This window comes from Calidris pugnax, unplaced genomic scaffold (assembly GCF_001431845.1).
Source record: "Calidris pugnax isolate Ruff unplaced genomic scaffold, ASM143184v1 scaffold188, whole genome shotgun sequence".
Classification (NCBI taxonomy): Eukaryota; Metazoa; Chordata; class Aves; order Charadriiformes; family Scolopacidae; genus Calidris; species Calidris pugnax.
Window position 1 is genome coordinate 11492218 of NW_015091257.1, and position 16356 is coordinate 11508573.

At 39.8% G+C, this 16356-nt stretch overlaps 1 protein-coding gene across 2 annotated transcripts; it reads left to right on the forward strand.

The window, feature by feature from the left end:
- The first annotated feature begins 1396 nt into the window (after nucleotides 1-1396).
- Nucleotides 1397-15993, forward strand: TCEANC (transcription elongation factor A (SII) N-terminal and central domain containing). Of its 2 annotated transcripts, XM_014960197.1 has the most exons (3): nucleotides 1397-1516; nucleotides 14140-15039; nucleotides 15130-15993. In XM_014960197.1, the coding sequence occupies exons 1-3, from the start codon at nucleotides 1447-1449 to the stop codon at nucleotides 15228-15230; spliced, it is 1071 nt and encodes a 356-aa protein (XP_014815683.1). In that variant the 5' UTR covers nucleotides 1397-1446; the 3' UTR covers nucleotides 15231-15993. The 2 variants fall into 2 exon arrangements, with proteins under 2 accessions (XP_014815683.1, XP_014815681.1); XM_014960195.1 differs by having other exon boundaries at nucleotides 14140-15450.
- The last annotated feature ends 363 nt before the right edge of the window (nucleotides 15994-16356 follow it).

A 16356-nucleotide genomic window follows, 5' to 3' on the forward strand; every position in this document is an offset into this window, starting at 1 on the left:
TAGGGTTCTTCAGTTACCAGTGTATAATGCAACCACCGCAGCGCCAGCAAGGAAAGGTTTGATACCACTCAATAATGAACACATATCACTGGTTCATTACAATAATTTAATAAATTGCTTATTTGATATTTTACATCCTATACAACAATGCAAGGCTTTTTTTCCTTTTCTTTGTGATTAGTACTAGTGATGTTCATTATGTGAAAATAGGGGAAAAGATATGTGTCTGCCGATCATGTTATTCATGCTAAAAACGTATTTGGCAAGTTCAGGTAGGTAAATTCAGTTTACTGTCAGCAGAGGGCAACACAGGCCTCATTAGGGAATAAAACCAAAACCATATATTAAGAAATCACATCGAATTTCTACTGTAAATGAGAATAAACCCCTGTACGTACACCTGTACAATTGCTGCAAAGCCTCAGATTTAGAAGCATTAATCTTTTACAAAATCATTTTGAATGCCCTGTGTAAAACATAAGTGAAAGAAGAAAGCACAGCAATAAAGGCAATGACAAATCCCTTTGCTTTGACTAAAATGCATCGAATTTTAGGTGTTTACTGCATAATCTGACATGTCCGGCACACTTCATTATATCCAAAAGTTACCTGTGAAGCTAGTTTTATATTTATTTTAACACTATGTATAATAACAGCTCAGTTTGTCATCCAAAAGGCTAGTTGGTTATGCCACAAGTAATGCAGTACAATGCTGAACATGGGAAGTTTTACAATGTTCTTTCTGTTCTGTGTTAACCTGAGTTATGCTACTCATTTACGCCACTCGGTGTGTCGCACTGCCTCTCCCTAGCTGTGCTTGCTCGAGCAGGACCATGTCATGACCAAGGCTGACATTTAAAATCACACGAACATCTTTTACGTTTTCTTCGGGCTCGGGGATGAAGGGAGACAAGGAGCTTTTCCCGCTTTCCCAAGCAGAGCGTTCCCAAAGCCCTGCCGGCCGGGCCTGCCTCCAGCTCCCGCTCCATCAGCGGGGCGGCCGGGCACCGGGGGAAGGCCCTGCCCGGCACGGAGGCCCCAGGGCAGCCTCATCCCGGCCCTTCATTCACCCCACAGCCATGGCAGAGACGCAGCAATGCCCAAAACGCGGCGGCAGCCTCAGTGGAAGCTGTGCCCGCACACCTGGGGCAACTTATTTCCACGGCTGCTGCTTTCAGCCCTGCCGTGGCCCCAGGGACAGCATAGGAGCTCACACTGAATGTGTACACACACACACACACACACACCCCTTCCATCCCCATGGCCGTCTGACAACTGGACGCGGCTTCTCTACCCGGGGGCAGCCTCCTGCCCACGGGGACAGCAAGAGGGGCTGCCCACGCTGAGGCAAGCGCCCGCCGCGGAGCTGGCGACCGCAGCCGGTAGCTCCCCCGGGGCCCGTCGGCCGGTCCCAGCGCGCAGCCGCTCTCCCGCCCGCTCGCCAAGATGGCGGCGGCGGGGCTCAGCGCCGGGCAGGAAGCGGGAGGGAGGCGCCATGTTGAGGCCCGCCGCGGAGGTAACGGCGCCGGCCCCGCTGCCGGCGTTAATGGGGGGGGGAAAGTTGTAGCGTTGTGTGTATCGCCAAGGGCAGCGGGAAGGAGGCGCGCAGCTCCCCTCTCCTCCACGGTGATATCGGGGAGGCGCTTCCCTGTGCCCTGGGGGTGAGGTCCGGAGGGTCGGCGGGACTCCCGCCCGGCCTCCATTCCCAGGAGCGCACATTCCCCCCCGCTCCGGCCCTGGTCCGGTTTGCCCGTTGGCGCCGTGCCGGTTCGGTCTCGGGGGCCAGAGTGGGAGGGGAGCAGCAGTAACAGCTTCCCGAGGAGCCGGGGGGACGCTGGTGGGCGGGTGGGTGCTTGCTTCTCCTTCTGCCTTGGGTGCCCCACAGGCCTGAGGAGGGGGCGACCCTTTTCCTTCTAAGCGATAACAGCAGTGGAGCAGATTTAGGCTAGGTGGGTCTGAGGGTGTGTAGGAAGAACAGGCCTGAGGGGATTGGAGGTTTTCATGAAGGCTTTGGAGAAAAAAACATGGAGTTAGCATACCCATGGCATCGCTGAGGGGCATTTTGGAGCGCTGGTGCTGTGTGAACTGGCCCACCTGCTTTATGGGAGTGATGGCCAGCTCATTTGCAGGCCTACCTCCACCTGGTTTCTTGGGCTAGTGACCAAGATGCAGGTTACAGTGGTGTTGGTCAGCTGCTGGCGTCCTGAGGCTGACTCCAGACCTCTTCCAGACAAGTTGTCATCTATGGCAGGCTTCCACATCAGGCAAGCCTCAGCTGCTTTCAGACAAATACATATGGCTGGGCTGCTTCTCCCAGCTGTTGTAATTACCCTACTGATTTATATCATAAGTGGATGTAATTCCCACGCTCAGAAGAGGCTGACCTTGAAGGCTGCAGGATGGATATCTGTAATGGTTGTAGTCTGGGAGTTTTTAAGTATTTTTAGGTATTTTTTCTATTGGTCTTCATGACATATTGATGCCTTGAGACAAGTCAAATGCTGGCGTAAATATAGAAAGGAATTAGCGTTCACACTTTTCAATGTAGTATTATTTTAATATCTAAATATATATAAAGAAACATTTCATTTCACATGTATTTCGCATCTTATTTCAGCCTGTGTCAGGTGTTTTGATCAAGACTCTTAAAATGTTTAGGCATGGTGTACTTTAATATTTCATAAGTATTGATGTTTTAGCAGAAGGTATTTTAGCACTAATAATATCTAATAAATACTGTTTGATTTGAGGGTTGAGGGTGGTGGAGCACTGGAACAGGTTGCCCAGGGAGGTGGTTGAGGCCCCATCCCTGGAGATACTCAAGGTGAGGCTCGACAAGGCCCTGGGCAACCTGGTCTAGTTGGGGGTGTCCCTGCTGACTGCGGGGGGGTCGGACTAGATGATCTTTGGAGGTCCCTTCAGACCCAGATGATTCTATGATTCTATTATATCATACACTTGCTCTGTAAAGGGGTCAGGAAGATATGTGCTCTTCTGCATACAAAGGATTTATTTTTAAGGCGGAAAAGTTACATCATTTTTCAGTGAAATGCCTGTAAAAGAATGATAAAGCAATATCTGATGTGAGTATGTCCCTGACAATGGAAGGACACATAAAAATAGTATGGAGCTGAGGCTTAACCAGAAACAGAATGTTAAAGCAATAAAAAGTCTGTGTTCAACTGACAAATGATCAAAACCTCAGAAAAGTTCATAAACCGTGTTATTATTACTTACATATTCCATTTTTATTATTAATTTTTCAGCATAATTTGCCATAAAGAGGCATTGCAGACTGAACATTTACAAGCCAACTACTAGCTTGTAGTGTGCCAGAGTTGAAGTCTTTGCTAGCTCTACATGAATAAGAATAATCTTTAAAGCTATTTTGTCAAGGAAATGTACTCGAGAGAAAGAATTGCTTGTTCCTCTCTAAAATGATTCATGGTTTGTTTCTGAAGTATTAAGTGAACAAATGTACTTTGAATAGATGCGTCTTAAGTACATTTTTACTTGTTGATTTAGGCTCCTGTCAGCAAGCTAGTCTGCTCTGTTGGATTTCTGTGCCAATGCAGAACCTTACCGAAAGAAGGATATGAGATCCACCTCAGGAAGAGCTTTGTTTAGATTGAGCCTTTCCAGGTTTCAAATCAGTACATCTGCAAGAGGATACAAACAGTATTTATGGAGAGTGAAAAACAAGTGGACGTGCAAGAATGTCAGATGAGATCTGTCACTTAAAAGCCAGTTTTAAGCCAGTTTTAAGCCTAAAGCTAACAATTTCTTCATCTCAGTAGGTTTTAAAAAAACCCCTCACAAATAATTTTACCTAGGTAAATGAAGAAAAAATCCAAAAGGAAGTTAGAAAATAGTGGAGGAAAGCTCAAATACCAAGTGCGAACATGAGAGGTAACATGATTATCATCATTCTAGGTGAAAGGGAAAGTATTGGCACGTCTTTTACAGTTACAATAGAATGCTCAAAACGCTGATATCTTCATGTACTGGTCCTTGGAGCTATGTTGTACATAATGGTGTAATCTTTCTTCTTCAAAAAAGTAATCTGATAATTTGGCCTGGTGTAAAGATGGGAACACTAGAGGTTTACAGCCTTAAAAGAAATGCTAAACAGCTCTCAGTGTTTTACTTCGGAAAGCATTATAGTGTATAAGCCAATCTCAGTATATTGGAGATTTTGAATTATGATTTCTCAGTGTTTGGAGGACAGCATTTATGAATGCTTCTGGTGCACAGACATTGAGTAGAGGGAGCAGTGCACATGTCTGATACACTCCCAATGGTGTCGAGAGAGAGCGCTTCATGAACTGGAACTGTTAGATTACCTATAAAAGGCAATAAAGTTAAGCTGCGAGCTTTCCTTTGGAAGATATCATAGCCTTACTGAAATTATTTGGCTTGTTTGCTCTCCTGAGTGATTAGAAGTATGAATATGAACATTTGTTCATCCAGATGAACAGTTTAGGAGACCAAACTATTGAATTAAAATAGTTAAATTAAATAAATAGTTGAATTAAAATAGTTCATTAATAAACAATGACACTTAGCTGCTTAAATTGTAGTGGTGTCACCTGGTATGTTTCTTGGCTGAGGAAGAATGTTTATAGCATCCTCTTGCTGTGGGAAAGTAGTGTAAAATTCTTCATGTTGTCTTTCAAATTTGTCAACAATAATAATAATAAATTATTCTTGTTTTAAAATCTGCTACTGTTGGATAAACGTGAATGTTGTCGTTTAACAAATAAAAATAAAATAATTTCACACAGTGTAGTTTTGGTTGGGTACTAAGGTAGGTGAGGTTATAGGAATGGTATTAGCATTTTCCACTTGTGCCAGGTTAAGCTTTGCTCTTCATGACAGAGGCATGTTGGGAAGATGGCAAATGTACTTCTAGCAAGCTTGGGCTTTTTTTGTGCAGATTATAAGCTCTACTCTTTAGTTTGCAAGAGACTCTGTTAGTTTATAATCACAAAAATTACTATGATTTCTGTAAAATGGTGTGCAGCCCCCTAAAAAGCTTGAACCCCATGATAAACTTTGATCTAGCAGGTGAGCTTAATTAGTGCAAAATACCTAAGTCACAGTCTATCTCCCTGCCATAGCCAGGTAGCATTCATTCATGTCTGAATCTTCTGCTTAAATTTCATTCAACACTCTTCTCTTCCTATGTGATTTGTCACTTGTGGACAAAATGGTAATTCATGTTTTTAAAATGTGCCCGCATGTGTCAAAAGCCTGACTTTTGACCTGCTGGAAGCTCCAGCTTGTACTTCATACTGGCAAGTAGTGGCAAGCGGCTGAGAGAAAAGCTATTCCTCTGCCAGCTTTGATAATGGTTTGTTGTAAAAATTTGAAAAAACAGAGAGCCTCATAGAAAATTTGTGTGACCAAACGTGAAAGCATGATTTTGAATGAAGTTAGTTAATACTGAAAAATTATCTGGTTGTAGATCAGAGAAGCCATGTAAGTTTTTCTGTATGTGAAATGGTGCAAATTTTAAAGCAAACAGAAGCACATGTTAATAACAGTTAATAACAAATCTCTCTGAACTATGTATGCGTTTTATTATTGCCTCATTGAATCATAATGTATTAGAATGTATTGTGCATATGTATATGTATAGCTATCTTATTGTGGAAGAGATTAACTAATACCTTCACTTCATAGCTGCAATCTATAGCTTGTTAAAACTAAATTTTGTCGCTTTTTAACTCCTTAGAAGTGTTTTATTAAAAAGGTCAACCATATCAATAGAAATAAAGATTTCAAATCAGTGGAATAATGCATTGCTTGTAACATTTTCAGGGCTTAAGGTATTTGTTTAACTCAGATAACCAGTCAGTTCAGTAGAAAAAAATCACATGGGGAAGACAGAAAAGATACACAAAAAGCTAAAGTATCTTCCAGTGAGAATCAGTTTAATTCTAAACTAAATTATTAAAAGAAATGGTTAGCAAGGTGACAGCTCTGCTGGGAAGTGTGTCCACTGTAACATCAGTTAGAGCTGCTAGAAATTCTCACAGCTGTAGCTGTTCAATTTGTAAAGAACTTTTTCAGCTACTTTTTGCTGTGAGACAAGTTGGAAGTGTTACTCGTTTGGTGTAGCCGTAATATTTTGAGGCTTCTCTTGAGCTCCAGCTCGTACACTGAGGTCAAATGAAGCCAGTGGCTAAGCACTCTGATAAGGGCAGCAGCTTTTCCTGTCTCATTAAATCCATGCATGTTTGTTTGATCTTATTAGAAAAATGTGCTGACAACTCTACTTTGAGGTTGATCCCTGAGGCTTAATAACTTCATTATGCAGTTTATTGATTTATTTTTTCTAATAATTTTTTTAAAGGAAATAAGAATTCTATTTTAATTAAAAATGGAGGTTCTAGGAGAAGCAACTCCAAATCAGGATTAAAAATTTGCCTTGTGAAAAAGTCTACTGTGTGCATTCTCACATGAATGCAGTCTTCTCTGCCCTCTCTCCTCTGCAAACTCCCTCTCTTGGGCAGAAACCTGTGGGAGAAGGGTCCTAGTGAGAGAAACACAGGGTAGAGACAGTATAGTTCCAAACTGATTAAGAGCACGATAGTTCTAGCAGTCTTCTGTTATGCACAGACATTTATCACCAGATGTTGTGTTGGAAAATTTCTTGAAACAATGTTTCACAAAGTATTCTTACTTAATTTTCTTTTTCTGGCTTACTGTGACTCTATTCTGTTGTGTGCAGAAGAAAGATGTGTTTTGCTTTTGGCACCACATTGATAGCATTTGCAAATGAAGTAAAGATTTTTGGGGAATGGATTTGCAATAACCCTGAGCTCACATACTCTGCTGCTTCTGGATCTTTGACCTAGAGGTGACTCTCTTGGTTGGTGAGGCGTCAGTGGTCATGGACATTTGGCAGTAGTAGTTTTATTTTCTCAGTTATTATTGTATTAACTTAGCTTTATTCATGTGGCTGTTCTTCGAAGATGAATTTCTGTGTAGTTCAGAAAATTTTAGGGGTGGGAGGCAGTCCTGCTGAGAGGCAGGAAGAGCTCTGATTTTTGCCAAGAGGGAATAAAAGCCCTGGAAAATGATTTCTTGGTGACGTCTTTGATATCCACTCTCCCAGTGTAGACAGGATGAAAGCATGTTTTTTGGTCTGGAGGCTGGCTGTGAGAATTCTCTGATTTCCTCTTGGGCTCTGAGTTTAAAATAGCAATTGATCATTTTCATTGTTTATATGGAATTTAGGTTGCCCGAAGCAAGAAATCTGGTGTTTCCAGGACCGTGCTATGCACCGTCTCTGCTGTAGCATTCACCATGGTTTTGGCAGCAAATTTGTTATACTGTTAGGAGTACTTGGCTTCTTATCTTTACCTTGGCTGTAGACTGGATTTTCTTCTGATTACATAGAATTCCTTGGAGAAAAAAATCATCTACATCTGAGGTTGGGATGAAGAAGAGGATTAGTATTCAGCCTTCTCTACCCTTCCAAGACTTCCATCGACACTTGAATGCATTCTGAGTTTGTCTCAGTTTATCACTGGGAGTTAGCAGTGGCAAAATAGGCTATGGCTTTGACTACATAAGGCAGATAGCAGAAACAAGGCATTTACACCGAAATTTTTTTAGAGAAGGCAATCTTTTTCCCAGGGACTGATTTTGCTTGCAGTTGGCAGCAAGTGTCTCAGGCTGGGATTTTTCTGTTTGTTTGTTTTCTCCTGCTTAGGAGGAGAAAAGTTCAGATTCAGCTTGGTATTATTACAGGATGATTGTACTTTAAACCTGAGGTATCTGATCTTTTTTCTTTAGGAGCAAATTGACTTACAAGATTTTTATTGATCAACATCATTTGTTCTTGTATACACAAGTGACTCGTTATACCATGCAGTCAGTGTGAGAGCTCCTCTCCTCATGATTTGGCAAGAAAGTACCTCATCAGCACAGTATTACAGGGTCTCATTGTAAATGTGGGTCAGTCTCTATCTACCTTGTAACCTTCAGTAGACACTTGGAATTCAAATGGATGTTCTCATGCATTGCCAAAGTTAAACAGGATTGAAATGCCTTGTGTAGTTGTAGGAGGGATGAGGGTGTTTATTTTGTTCTGCAAAAAAATGTCATTTTTACTTTTGTTCTTGCATCTCTACAATAGCAATAGCATGATTAATTTCATAACTTAAGAAAAAAAATACCTTTTCTTGGATTTCTTACCTCTTCGAACAGCAAAACAGCCCTGACTGAGTACGATTCAGTTAATTTTACAAATATTTGTTCAGCAGCATTTGCCAAATAGCATTACATCAGGTAGAAACATGGTCAAATTGCAGATTTAAAAAATACTGAATGAAAGAGCAATGTACAGGACAATGACTGGGTAAGAGATGCGCCCTTTCCTTCCTGTCTGCATCCCAGCACCTTTGGACTTACAGGTGGGGTTTTTTTGCCGAATTTTGGCCAATAGGTACTCTAAAAATGTGAAGTCTCCTAAAGGTTATAGGAAAATAATTTTTTTTTTCTCATTATGCACGTTTCAGAAGAGTCAATGGGTTTGCTATGCTACAGCTCCCTCAGGTGGTAAAATAATTTTCCATTTGGAAATGCAGCTTGGTTTCTGTGAAACACTTACTTTCTGGTCAGAAAGCTTTGAGGCTTCCCCAACTTCCTCTTTGCTCTGTCTTTTTCTTCTTCCCCCCCTCAAACGTTGAACATTCTGAACAACTGCTTAGGACTTTGAGGTTATCAGAGACGTAGAGCTGTGGGTTAAAGGGTTGTGAATGTGATCTTTGCTCTGCAGCTGACCTGTTGAACCAGCTCGGGCAGGTCATTTCGCCCTGTAAGCCTCACTTCTGTCATCTGAGATCTAGAGAGGATGATAAATATTTGTAGGCTACCTGGAGTATTTTTAATGCCTAGTTATCAATTCTTTTTAAAAGTAACTCTTATTTCAATCAATGATTTTGCTCATCTGGCACAGCAGAAAACTGGAAAATCCTTAGTCAGGTATCTGGCAGCTGTGTCAGGCATCACAGATTTCCACTATTCTTTCTACAAAGTAACAAAGTAAAGCATGCACATACCTGGTGGTTTTGCCATCATTCCACAAACAGCAAAACCCTGATCACAGCAGAAACATCGGAGTTCAAGGAATAGGAATCCTGGCAGGGAAGAACTCAAGCTTGCTATAGTTAGGTTCCCAGTAAACTTTGCCTAGAAAATATACTGTAGTGTTACCACTGCATCAGTAATTTCTCAATTCTCCTTTTAAGAACATGAAAACACGTTTTGTACAGTTGTCTCAGGAGATCATGTTGTGCCTTGATTAGAGAAGCAGAAGAGGTGCTTGACATCCAGATTTAATATGAAATGCTATGCAGGATTCCCTGTATTAAAGAAGAGCTCTGCCTTTTGTTTTGAAGGAAGTCAACAGGACATTTCATAGCTTTATGTGTTCTTTCTAAGTTCAGGAATATCTGTTTAATTTCTGATCCTGTAAAATAATGTTTTCTGTCAACCTTGGAGATAAATCCAATCCTTGCTTGATTTATAAGGGAACAAATGTAGAAACAACTTTTTTTTTTTTTTTTTTCACTGCACTGGCTTTTAATTTGAAGCTGAGATGAAATTTATGATTGAGTAGTTAGCTTAGTATTTCAGATATATATATGACTTTTCATCTTGAAGGATCTTAAAATCCTTTGCAAAGTAGTTACACACAACAGAGCCAGTGCCATTCCAAGAATGATTTCCCCACAGAAACCTCTCTGTTGTCACTGATAAAAACATGTTTGTTTCCTTTATTTAATAGTTTCTCTGCTGGCTGTCTCTTGTGCTTCTGACAGTTACCAGTGAATATTCCACTCCATTGAAGTAATTAATTATGGATTTCAATTCTGTTGTTGTCATTTTTTTTTATGAGTTATTTTTTCTGTTACTTTTACCTAGCTTTGCTTAGTAAGTTTGAAGTTATTTGTTGTACATGTTGAGGAAAGCATTCACTTAGAAGTGATTGTTTTGACTTAAATGTGAGTGGTCTGTTAGGTGCTTGAATTTCCAAAATTATTTTAAAATAATTGCTCATATTTGGTTTTCAGTTTGTTTATTTAACTTCTGCCATAACACTTAGGTACTTGAAATCAGTGTTGCATAAACTTGTCTAGTTAGTCTATGCATGACTAAGAAGATCTTAAAATTTCTAATTTAATTTATTGCCTTAGTGCATATGTGTAAAAAGCCCTAGGGTAGAGTCTATATACTGCATTTAATCCAATCATGATTGGATTAAAGAACCTTTTTTAATATCTGGTAGAGGGTTAAAAAAAAAATCGACCAAAACCCAGGATATCTTAGCTCTGCCTATTAGGAAAAAAAGCATCTTAGTGTGAGGTGATGAGTTAGCAGATTGGATATTAGGAAAACTTTTTACACTGAAAGGGTTATTAAGCATTGGATTAGGCTGCCCAGGGAAGTGGTTGAGTCACCATCCCTGGAGGTGTTTAAAAGATGGGTAGACATAATGCTTAGAGATATCGTTTAGTGATGGTTTTTGTCAGCGTTAGGTTGATGGTTGGACTAGATGATCTGAAAGGTTCCTTCTGATCTCGGCAATTCTGTGATTCTAAGTCAGCTCCTCAGCAGCTGTAGGTGTCCAGTAAGTGTAAGGTAAGTCACTGTGTGTGACAGAACAGCTGCATTCTTGCTGCAGATGCCAACACATGGGCTCCAGCTCCCCTCCCAGGCTTTGTGTTAGTCACCCCAGCTGTCAGTGTCCACTCATAGCTGTGGAGCTGAAGGAGTCACTTTCAACCATATGATTTCTTGTGTGAGATTGGCCACAGAAACGGGCTTGTCTTCACCTTGCCACCCTGGTGGGCAGCCTAGGGTCAGGTGGGTATCTGTGAGCAAGGACCACTATCATAAAGCAGACAATATCCACAGACTTTATGCATGTGTGGTCCTCACTCTGCAGTATTAGAGAGGAAATGTTCTGGGAAGCATAGTCCTCAATGAAAAAGCAAAACCATCTCACCTTTGTTGCAGGGCAAAAGTGTATTCATGGACAAATTATCAGCACAGCACCTTGTCTGTAGTAATTTCTTTGCATGTCCATAGTCCTTAATACTAAAACCTGCATACTGTACGCTAAATCTTTAGAATTCATGAATGCACTGTGCATTTGGATAAGTATATTTTATGGTATGTGTAGCATAATACAATACATACATAGATAGTACAAGCACTGAAGAAAATTACATTTGAAGTGGAGCATGTTGGAAAGAGCAGAACTGATTTGAAGGCATAGGGCAATCATACTGGTTGAGCATATAACTGTCACCAACTCTGCCCTAGATTGGGAGACAAGGAACCGTCCTGCTGTAGTAATGACCTTTTCCATAAGGAAATCCTTCTTTCTACTCTCACAGCCTCTGTGTTCCTGCAGCAGAACAGATGTGAGGACGCAATTATGTGTGCTTTTCAGTATAACGATGCATAGAGTTCAACTGCTGTATTTGAAAAATGCATCCTGTTTCTCCGATTCTGAAACATCTGGAGTGGTAAATCAATTTCTGTAAAAGCCATTATTGATTTTGTAGGACTTCGAAATGTCAGTCAAGAAGGAGCTTTTTAAATACACACCAAGTGAATGCAGAGATCATTCTCTGTGGAGGTCAGGTTGGTCTTGTAGTTCAGGTTTATAGAAATTGATGAAGGTTTATTCTCTCTCTGTGTCCTTTAGTTTTGTGGAGCTCTGAAGCCATACCTAAAATTTGAACTTATTTCTGTCAAGCAGAAAACAAATTAGCTGGGCTGGTGGTCACAGAAAGCAACAGGGCGTGCGAATTACCCAGCTGTATCACTTGTCCCTCCTCTCCCCCCGTTCTTAGGAGATTTCATCATGGAAACAGTGATGGTGCAAGAAACCTGCTTATGAGTTCCTTTAAATGTGGACATGTGTAGCCAGCCTTGTAGCAGTCTCTATCAGGCAGATGACATTTTCTGGTGTAGAATCAGGATGCATGCAGCTTCAGACAAAACACTGGGTTTGTGCCCAAATTTAGAAGACTAACTCCTAAGAAAAGAGGAACGCTTAACACTTACAACACACCTTTCATTTCTGCATTCTACATTTAATTCTTCTTTTCAGCAAACATGAGAATGGTGTTAGTTGTATTAACTCTTTCTGTGTGTAGGAACCTGAATGACATTTTGAGTTCAAGATCCACTAAGATGACTAAGTTATGTCAGGCACACTTATTTAAACTTCCTGCAGAGTAACCCCAAACCGATGTGTTTAGCTACTTAATTGAAGAAATCCCTAATACCAAGTTATGGTGACATTTGCAAAGAACTTGTATGGCCTGAAAACACTGACATCTCCACCAGGTGCTTGACAAAGTCATTTAGGTCCGTTGGTTTTGGTCAGATACCATGCCTACGCTAGCTAGTTAATTTTATTCTTTTTGAAGTAACAAAGGCTTGAGGGAAAAGTCTGAAATGAAAAAAAACCACAATTCACAGGTATCCCATCTGTCTGCTGTAGAAGCCAATATTAACTAAGACAATGTGAGTGTGCAAGTTTTCTTAAACTTTCTAACTTTGTATGTTTCAGGGATTGTCCTTAATGCATGTATCTAATTTGTGGCAAAACCAAACAATTTTGTGAAAAACATAGCTGCACTACACATTGCTCCCTACTCCAAATTAGTCTTCTAACACCAAAACCTATATATTTGATTTTAAATAAAGGGTTTCTTAGAAGCAAAGTGGAAGCTTACAGATTTTACTGAAAAAAGCCAAACATCTCAGCATTTATTATAAGGATTTGTGAAAAAAATCTTGGTAAGGTAGGTTATAGTTGCAGGAAGGACTGATTTTAGAAAAACAAAAATCAGCCGAACACACAAACCCCAAAAACCAGCAACCAAAAAAGCACCTTACAGTGTGGAGGTTTTGGACCCACTGCAATTCTATTCTTCTGTATCGTTACAACTTGTACTGAGTTCATTCATAGTCAGATGCTTGAAAACTCTGAACAATGGAAAAAGAGGTTTAAATACAGGCTCCCAAATGTTGAGACATACATTGTTTTTTCTGAGGAGGGTTATTTTGTATATGCATTCTGTCTGGACAGGTGACAGCAATGATCACCCTGAGTTTGAAGTCTTGCAGTAAATTTCCATGTCATTGCAACTTTCAGATTAAATTAGTGCAGTGTTTACTTACAAATCTGCCTTTGGAGATTATTGGGAAGCTATTACAGAATGTATTCAACAGTGTAAGATCATTACATTATTCAAATACCTGTTATAGCAGAAGGTCCCAGACATTTAAATTTCTGTGACAGAAAAATAAACTGATTTTTCCAAAAGCAGCATTCTTAATAAATTCAATTTGTTGACACCAATACTGTAAAAACACTTTTGATATTATTATTGTTTCTCTGTATGTGTGAGGAGAAGGGGGAGATACGTTGCCTGTAAAGCCTCCTTTTTATTTTTTGGAAAAGGTATAATTTGATAACAGTGTCTAGATTTTAAACATCAACGGGTGATCATCTGGTGCTTTTGGCAAAAACCGCTGTATTTCAGAACTCATTACTTCTTGGTAGTTCTGTTGTGCCAGGATTGTGCCTGTAATGCACAATCACTGCAAAGCCTACCTGTAATCTCTTCCAGCAGAGTGGTTGTGTTCTTACCTACCTTCTTGTAGTAGTTGAGAATCTCCTTGTGAACATCCGCTGTGGTGGGCATGCGCAGACAAACAAGTGTGACAAACGTTTTTGCTAGCAATACCTTTTTTAGTGTGGTTTTTGGCAAGACACTGTGCTTTTCCTTAAAAATTGGTGTCATGCCCTACTTTAAAATCATTAATCCTACCCCAGTGTAATTCCCCGTGGACTCTCCTTTCCGCCAGTATTTTCCTTGCATGAGTTAGACTACCATGCTCACTTGCATTTTTCCAGAACCCAGGCTCCTCTGCCTTTTGCATTTTGCTCCACTAACTCTACACAATTTCAAGAAAAAGCTGGCAAAACCAATCATGTATAAACAACGTGAAATAAAAAGAAAACCTTAGGGGAATATACAGAAAATGAATGAATGTCTCAACTGCAATAAATAACGATTAACATTTTTTCACTTTCAGGTTTAAAAATGTCTGACCAGAAAAATATTGTACACAGAGCCCATTGTATTGAAAAGCTACTGTCTGAGAACAATTTCCAAGATATTGAGGATCATCTTAAAGAACTTGAAGATGTTGATATGACTATGGAATATCTTCAGGGGACAGAAGTTGCCAAGGCTGTATACAGAGTACTCAAGAGCTGCCCTTCAGCAGGGTTGAAAAAGAAAGCAAAGCAGTTATTATCAAGGTGGAAAGGACTTTACAAGAATAACTGTGTTCAGTCAGTGCCAGTTAAAAAGTCAATTTCTGTGGATGAGAAAGAGGAAATTGAACATCTCAGTGTCTTTTCTAGAGAGCAGTCACTGCCTGAAAGACCATGTCATCAGGAGGCATTAGATGCTACTAGTTCTGAAATTTTGATCCCATCGCAAACTGTTAAAAATGTGGAACATAATGACACAGAAGGCAGCATGAATCAGCTTGCTTCTTTTGGGGAGCAACACACTGATAATGAAGATTCTAAACCTCTCGTTAACAAAGCAAGTCCGCAGCAGGATCTGATGAGAGCTCTGAGGTGTAAATGTACAGATCTTCTTTATAAAGCTTTGACTGGTTCTGCCAAAGATGAAAAAGAATCTGATAAACTGCTAGAGCTAGCTAAAGAAATTGAAGGACATATTTTTGCTCTTCATGCTAAAAGTGACAAAAAGTATAAAAATTGCATCAGAAGCAAAATCTCTAACCTGAAGAACCCTAAAAGTTGCCACTTAAAAGACAACCTTTTATCGGGGACGTTGAGTCCAAAGGCTTTTGCTGCGATGACAGTGATGGAAATGGCTAATGATGAACTGAAACAGCTCAGGGCTCTGTACACGGAATCTTCTGTTCTGGAACATCAGCTTCCACAAGTTATTAATGGTACGAGGACAAACAAAATAAAGTGTAAGCGCTGTGAAAAATTTGATTGCACTGTCACTATGATCGCTAGAGGAACTCTCTTTCTTCCAGGTTGGGTGCGAAACACAAATCCAGATGAACAAATGTTGACTTACGTTATTTGTAATGAATGTGGAGAACAGTGGTATCACAGCAGATGGATTTGTTTGTAACGCTATCCCTCTTTAAGAAGTGGGTTAGAAACGTGGATACGAGAAGGTATCTCTTTTGAAACTGAATGATTGAAAATTTTGTGTTGATATTATCTAGATACTGTCACTAAAAAGTGAAAAATCAGTTCTAAAAAAATGCTAAATTATTTTTGAAGATTGCTCCAATAAATGTATATGTTTTTAAGTAATGTCAATATGTAAAGAAATAAAAGAAAAAAGGTAAAAATTAGTAACATTGTGTGTGAGAGACACTGAGTACTTGGAATTTTCATTCTCTTCAGCAGGAGTTCTCCCACAGAACATAAGTTTTGTTTACAGTAAACAAACTGTTTCCAAAACTGCAGTTCACATACTTGCGTGTGTTGCAAAATGTCCAGCATGGGTTCATTCCTTAGTTAAATCACTTTTTTGCAAGTACGTCTTAGGTTATTAAGTTAGTTTGAGAGGAAAAAGTTAGTCTAAGGAAATAAGGAATGAAAAATAAGAGTGTAAAAGGGGGAGAAGGCAGCTAGCAAACGCACGCAAGGATGAAATTCTGCTTTAGCTTTTTATAGCTACTGGGAGGAAAATATGACTTGTGACAATGAGTTTTCAGTTCAGATTTACAATGTAAGATGGTGTGTCCTGCCATTGCTAAGAAATTAATGCAAGATCAGACAATGGTTTATTTCAGAAAGTAAATAGATTATTGAATTTATCTTTATTTAATAAATAGAGGCATGAAGTTAATAGAAGTTGATCATTTCTGAATGGATATCCTCTCTTGAACTTGGACATCTGTCCTGAACTGAGCAAATTAATATTTTTATTAAAAAAAAAAAGTGTGGGTTACCCAGAAAAAAATTAATAGAAGGAAATCAAATAGCTACAGTTTTTACACAGGTGTTTGTTCCAGAATCAACAGGATTCCCACTGGCTGCGTACTAGAAGCGTTCATTTATCAAAAAATAACACCTTAGCGTTCTTCGCACTCAAGTATTAGCCTTGGTGGTTTTTTCTTTCTGGAAAACTTAAAATTACTTCAAAATCAGCTATCTGAATACTTTGAACGGAGCGTATATCCGAAGTCAGAGAGAAGTTTCTTTTCTGAACTGGGAAAACTATCCAAGTCTGAGTATCTTTCACA

Bases quoted from the DNA above. Each gene is read 5' to 3' on its own strand.
- TCEANC (XM_014960195.1), top strand. From the start codon at position 1,447: ATGGCGGCGGCGGGGCTCAGCGCCGGGCAGGAAGCGGGAGGGAGGCGC. The intron at 1,517-14,139 runs GTAACGGCGCCG...TTTCACTTTCAG, and splicing joins TGTTGAGGCCCGCCGCGGAG to GTTTAAAAATGTCTGACCAG.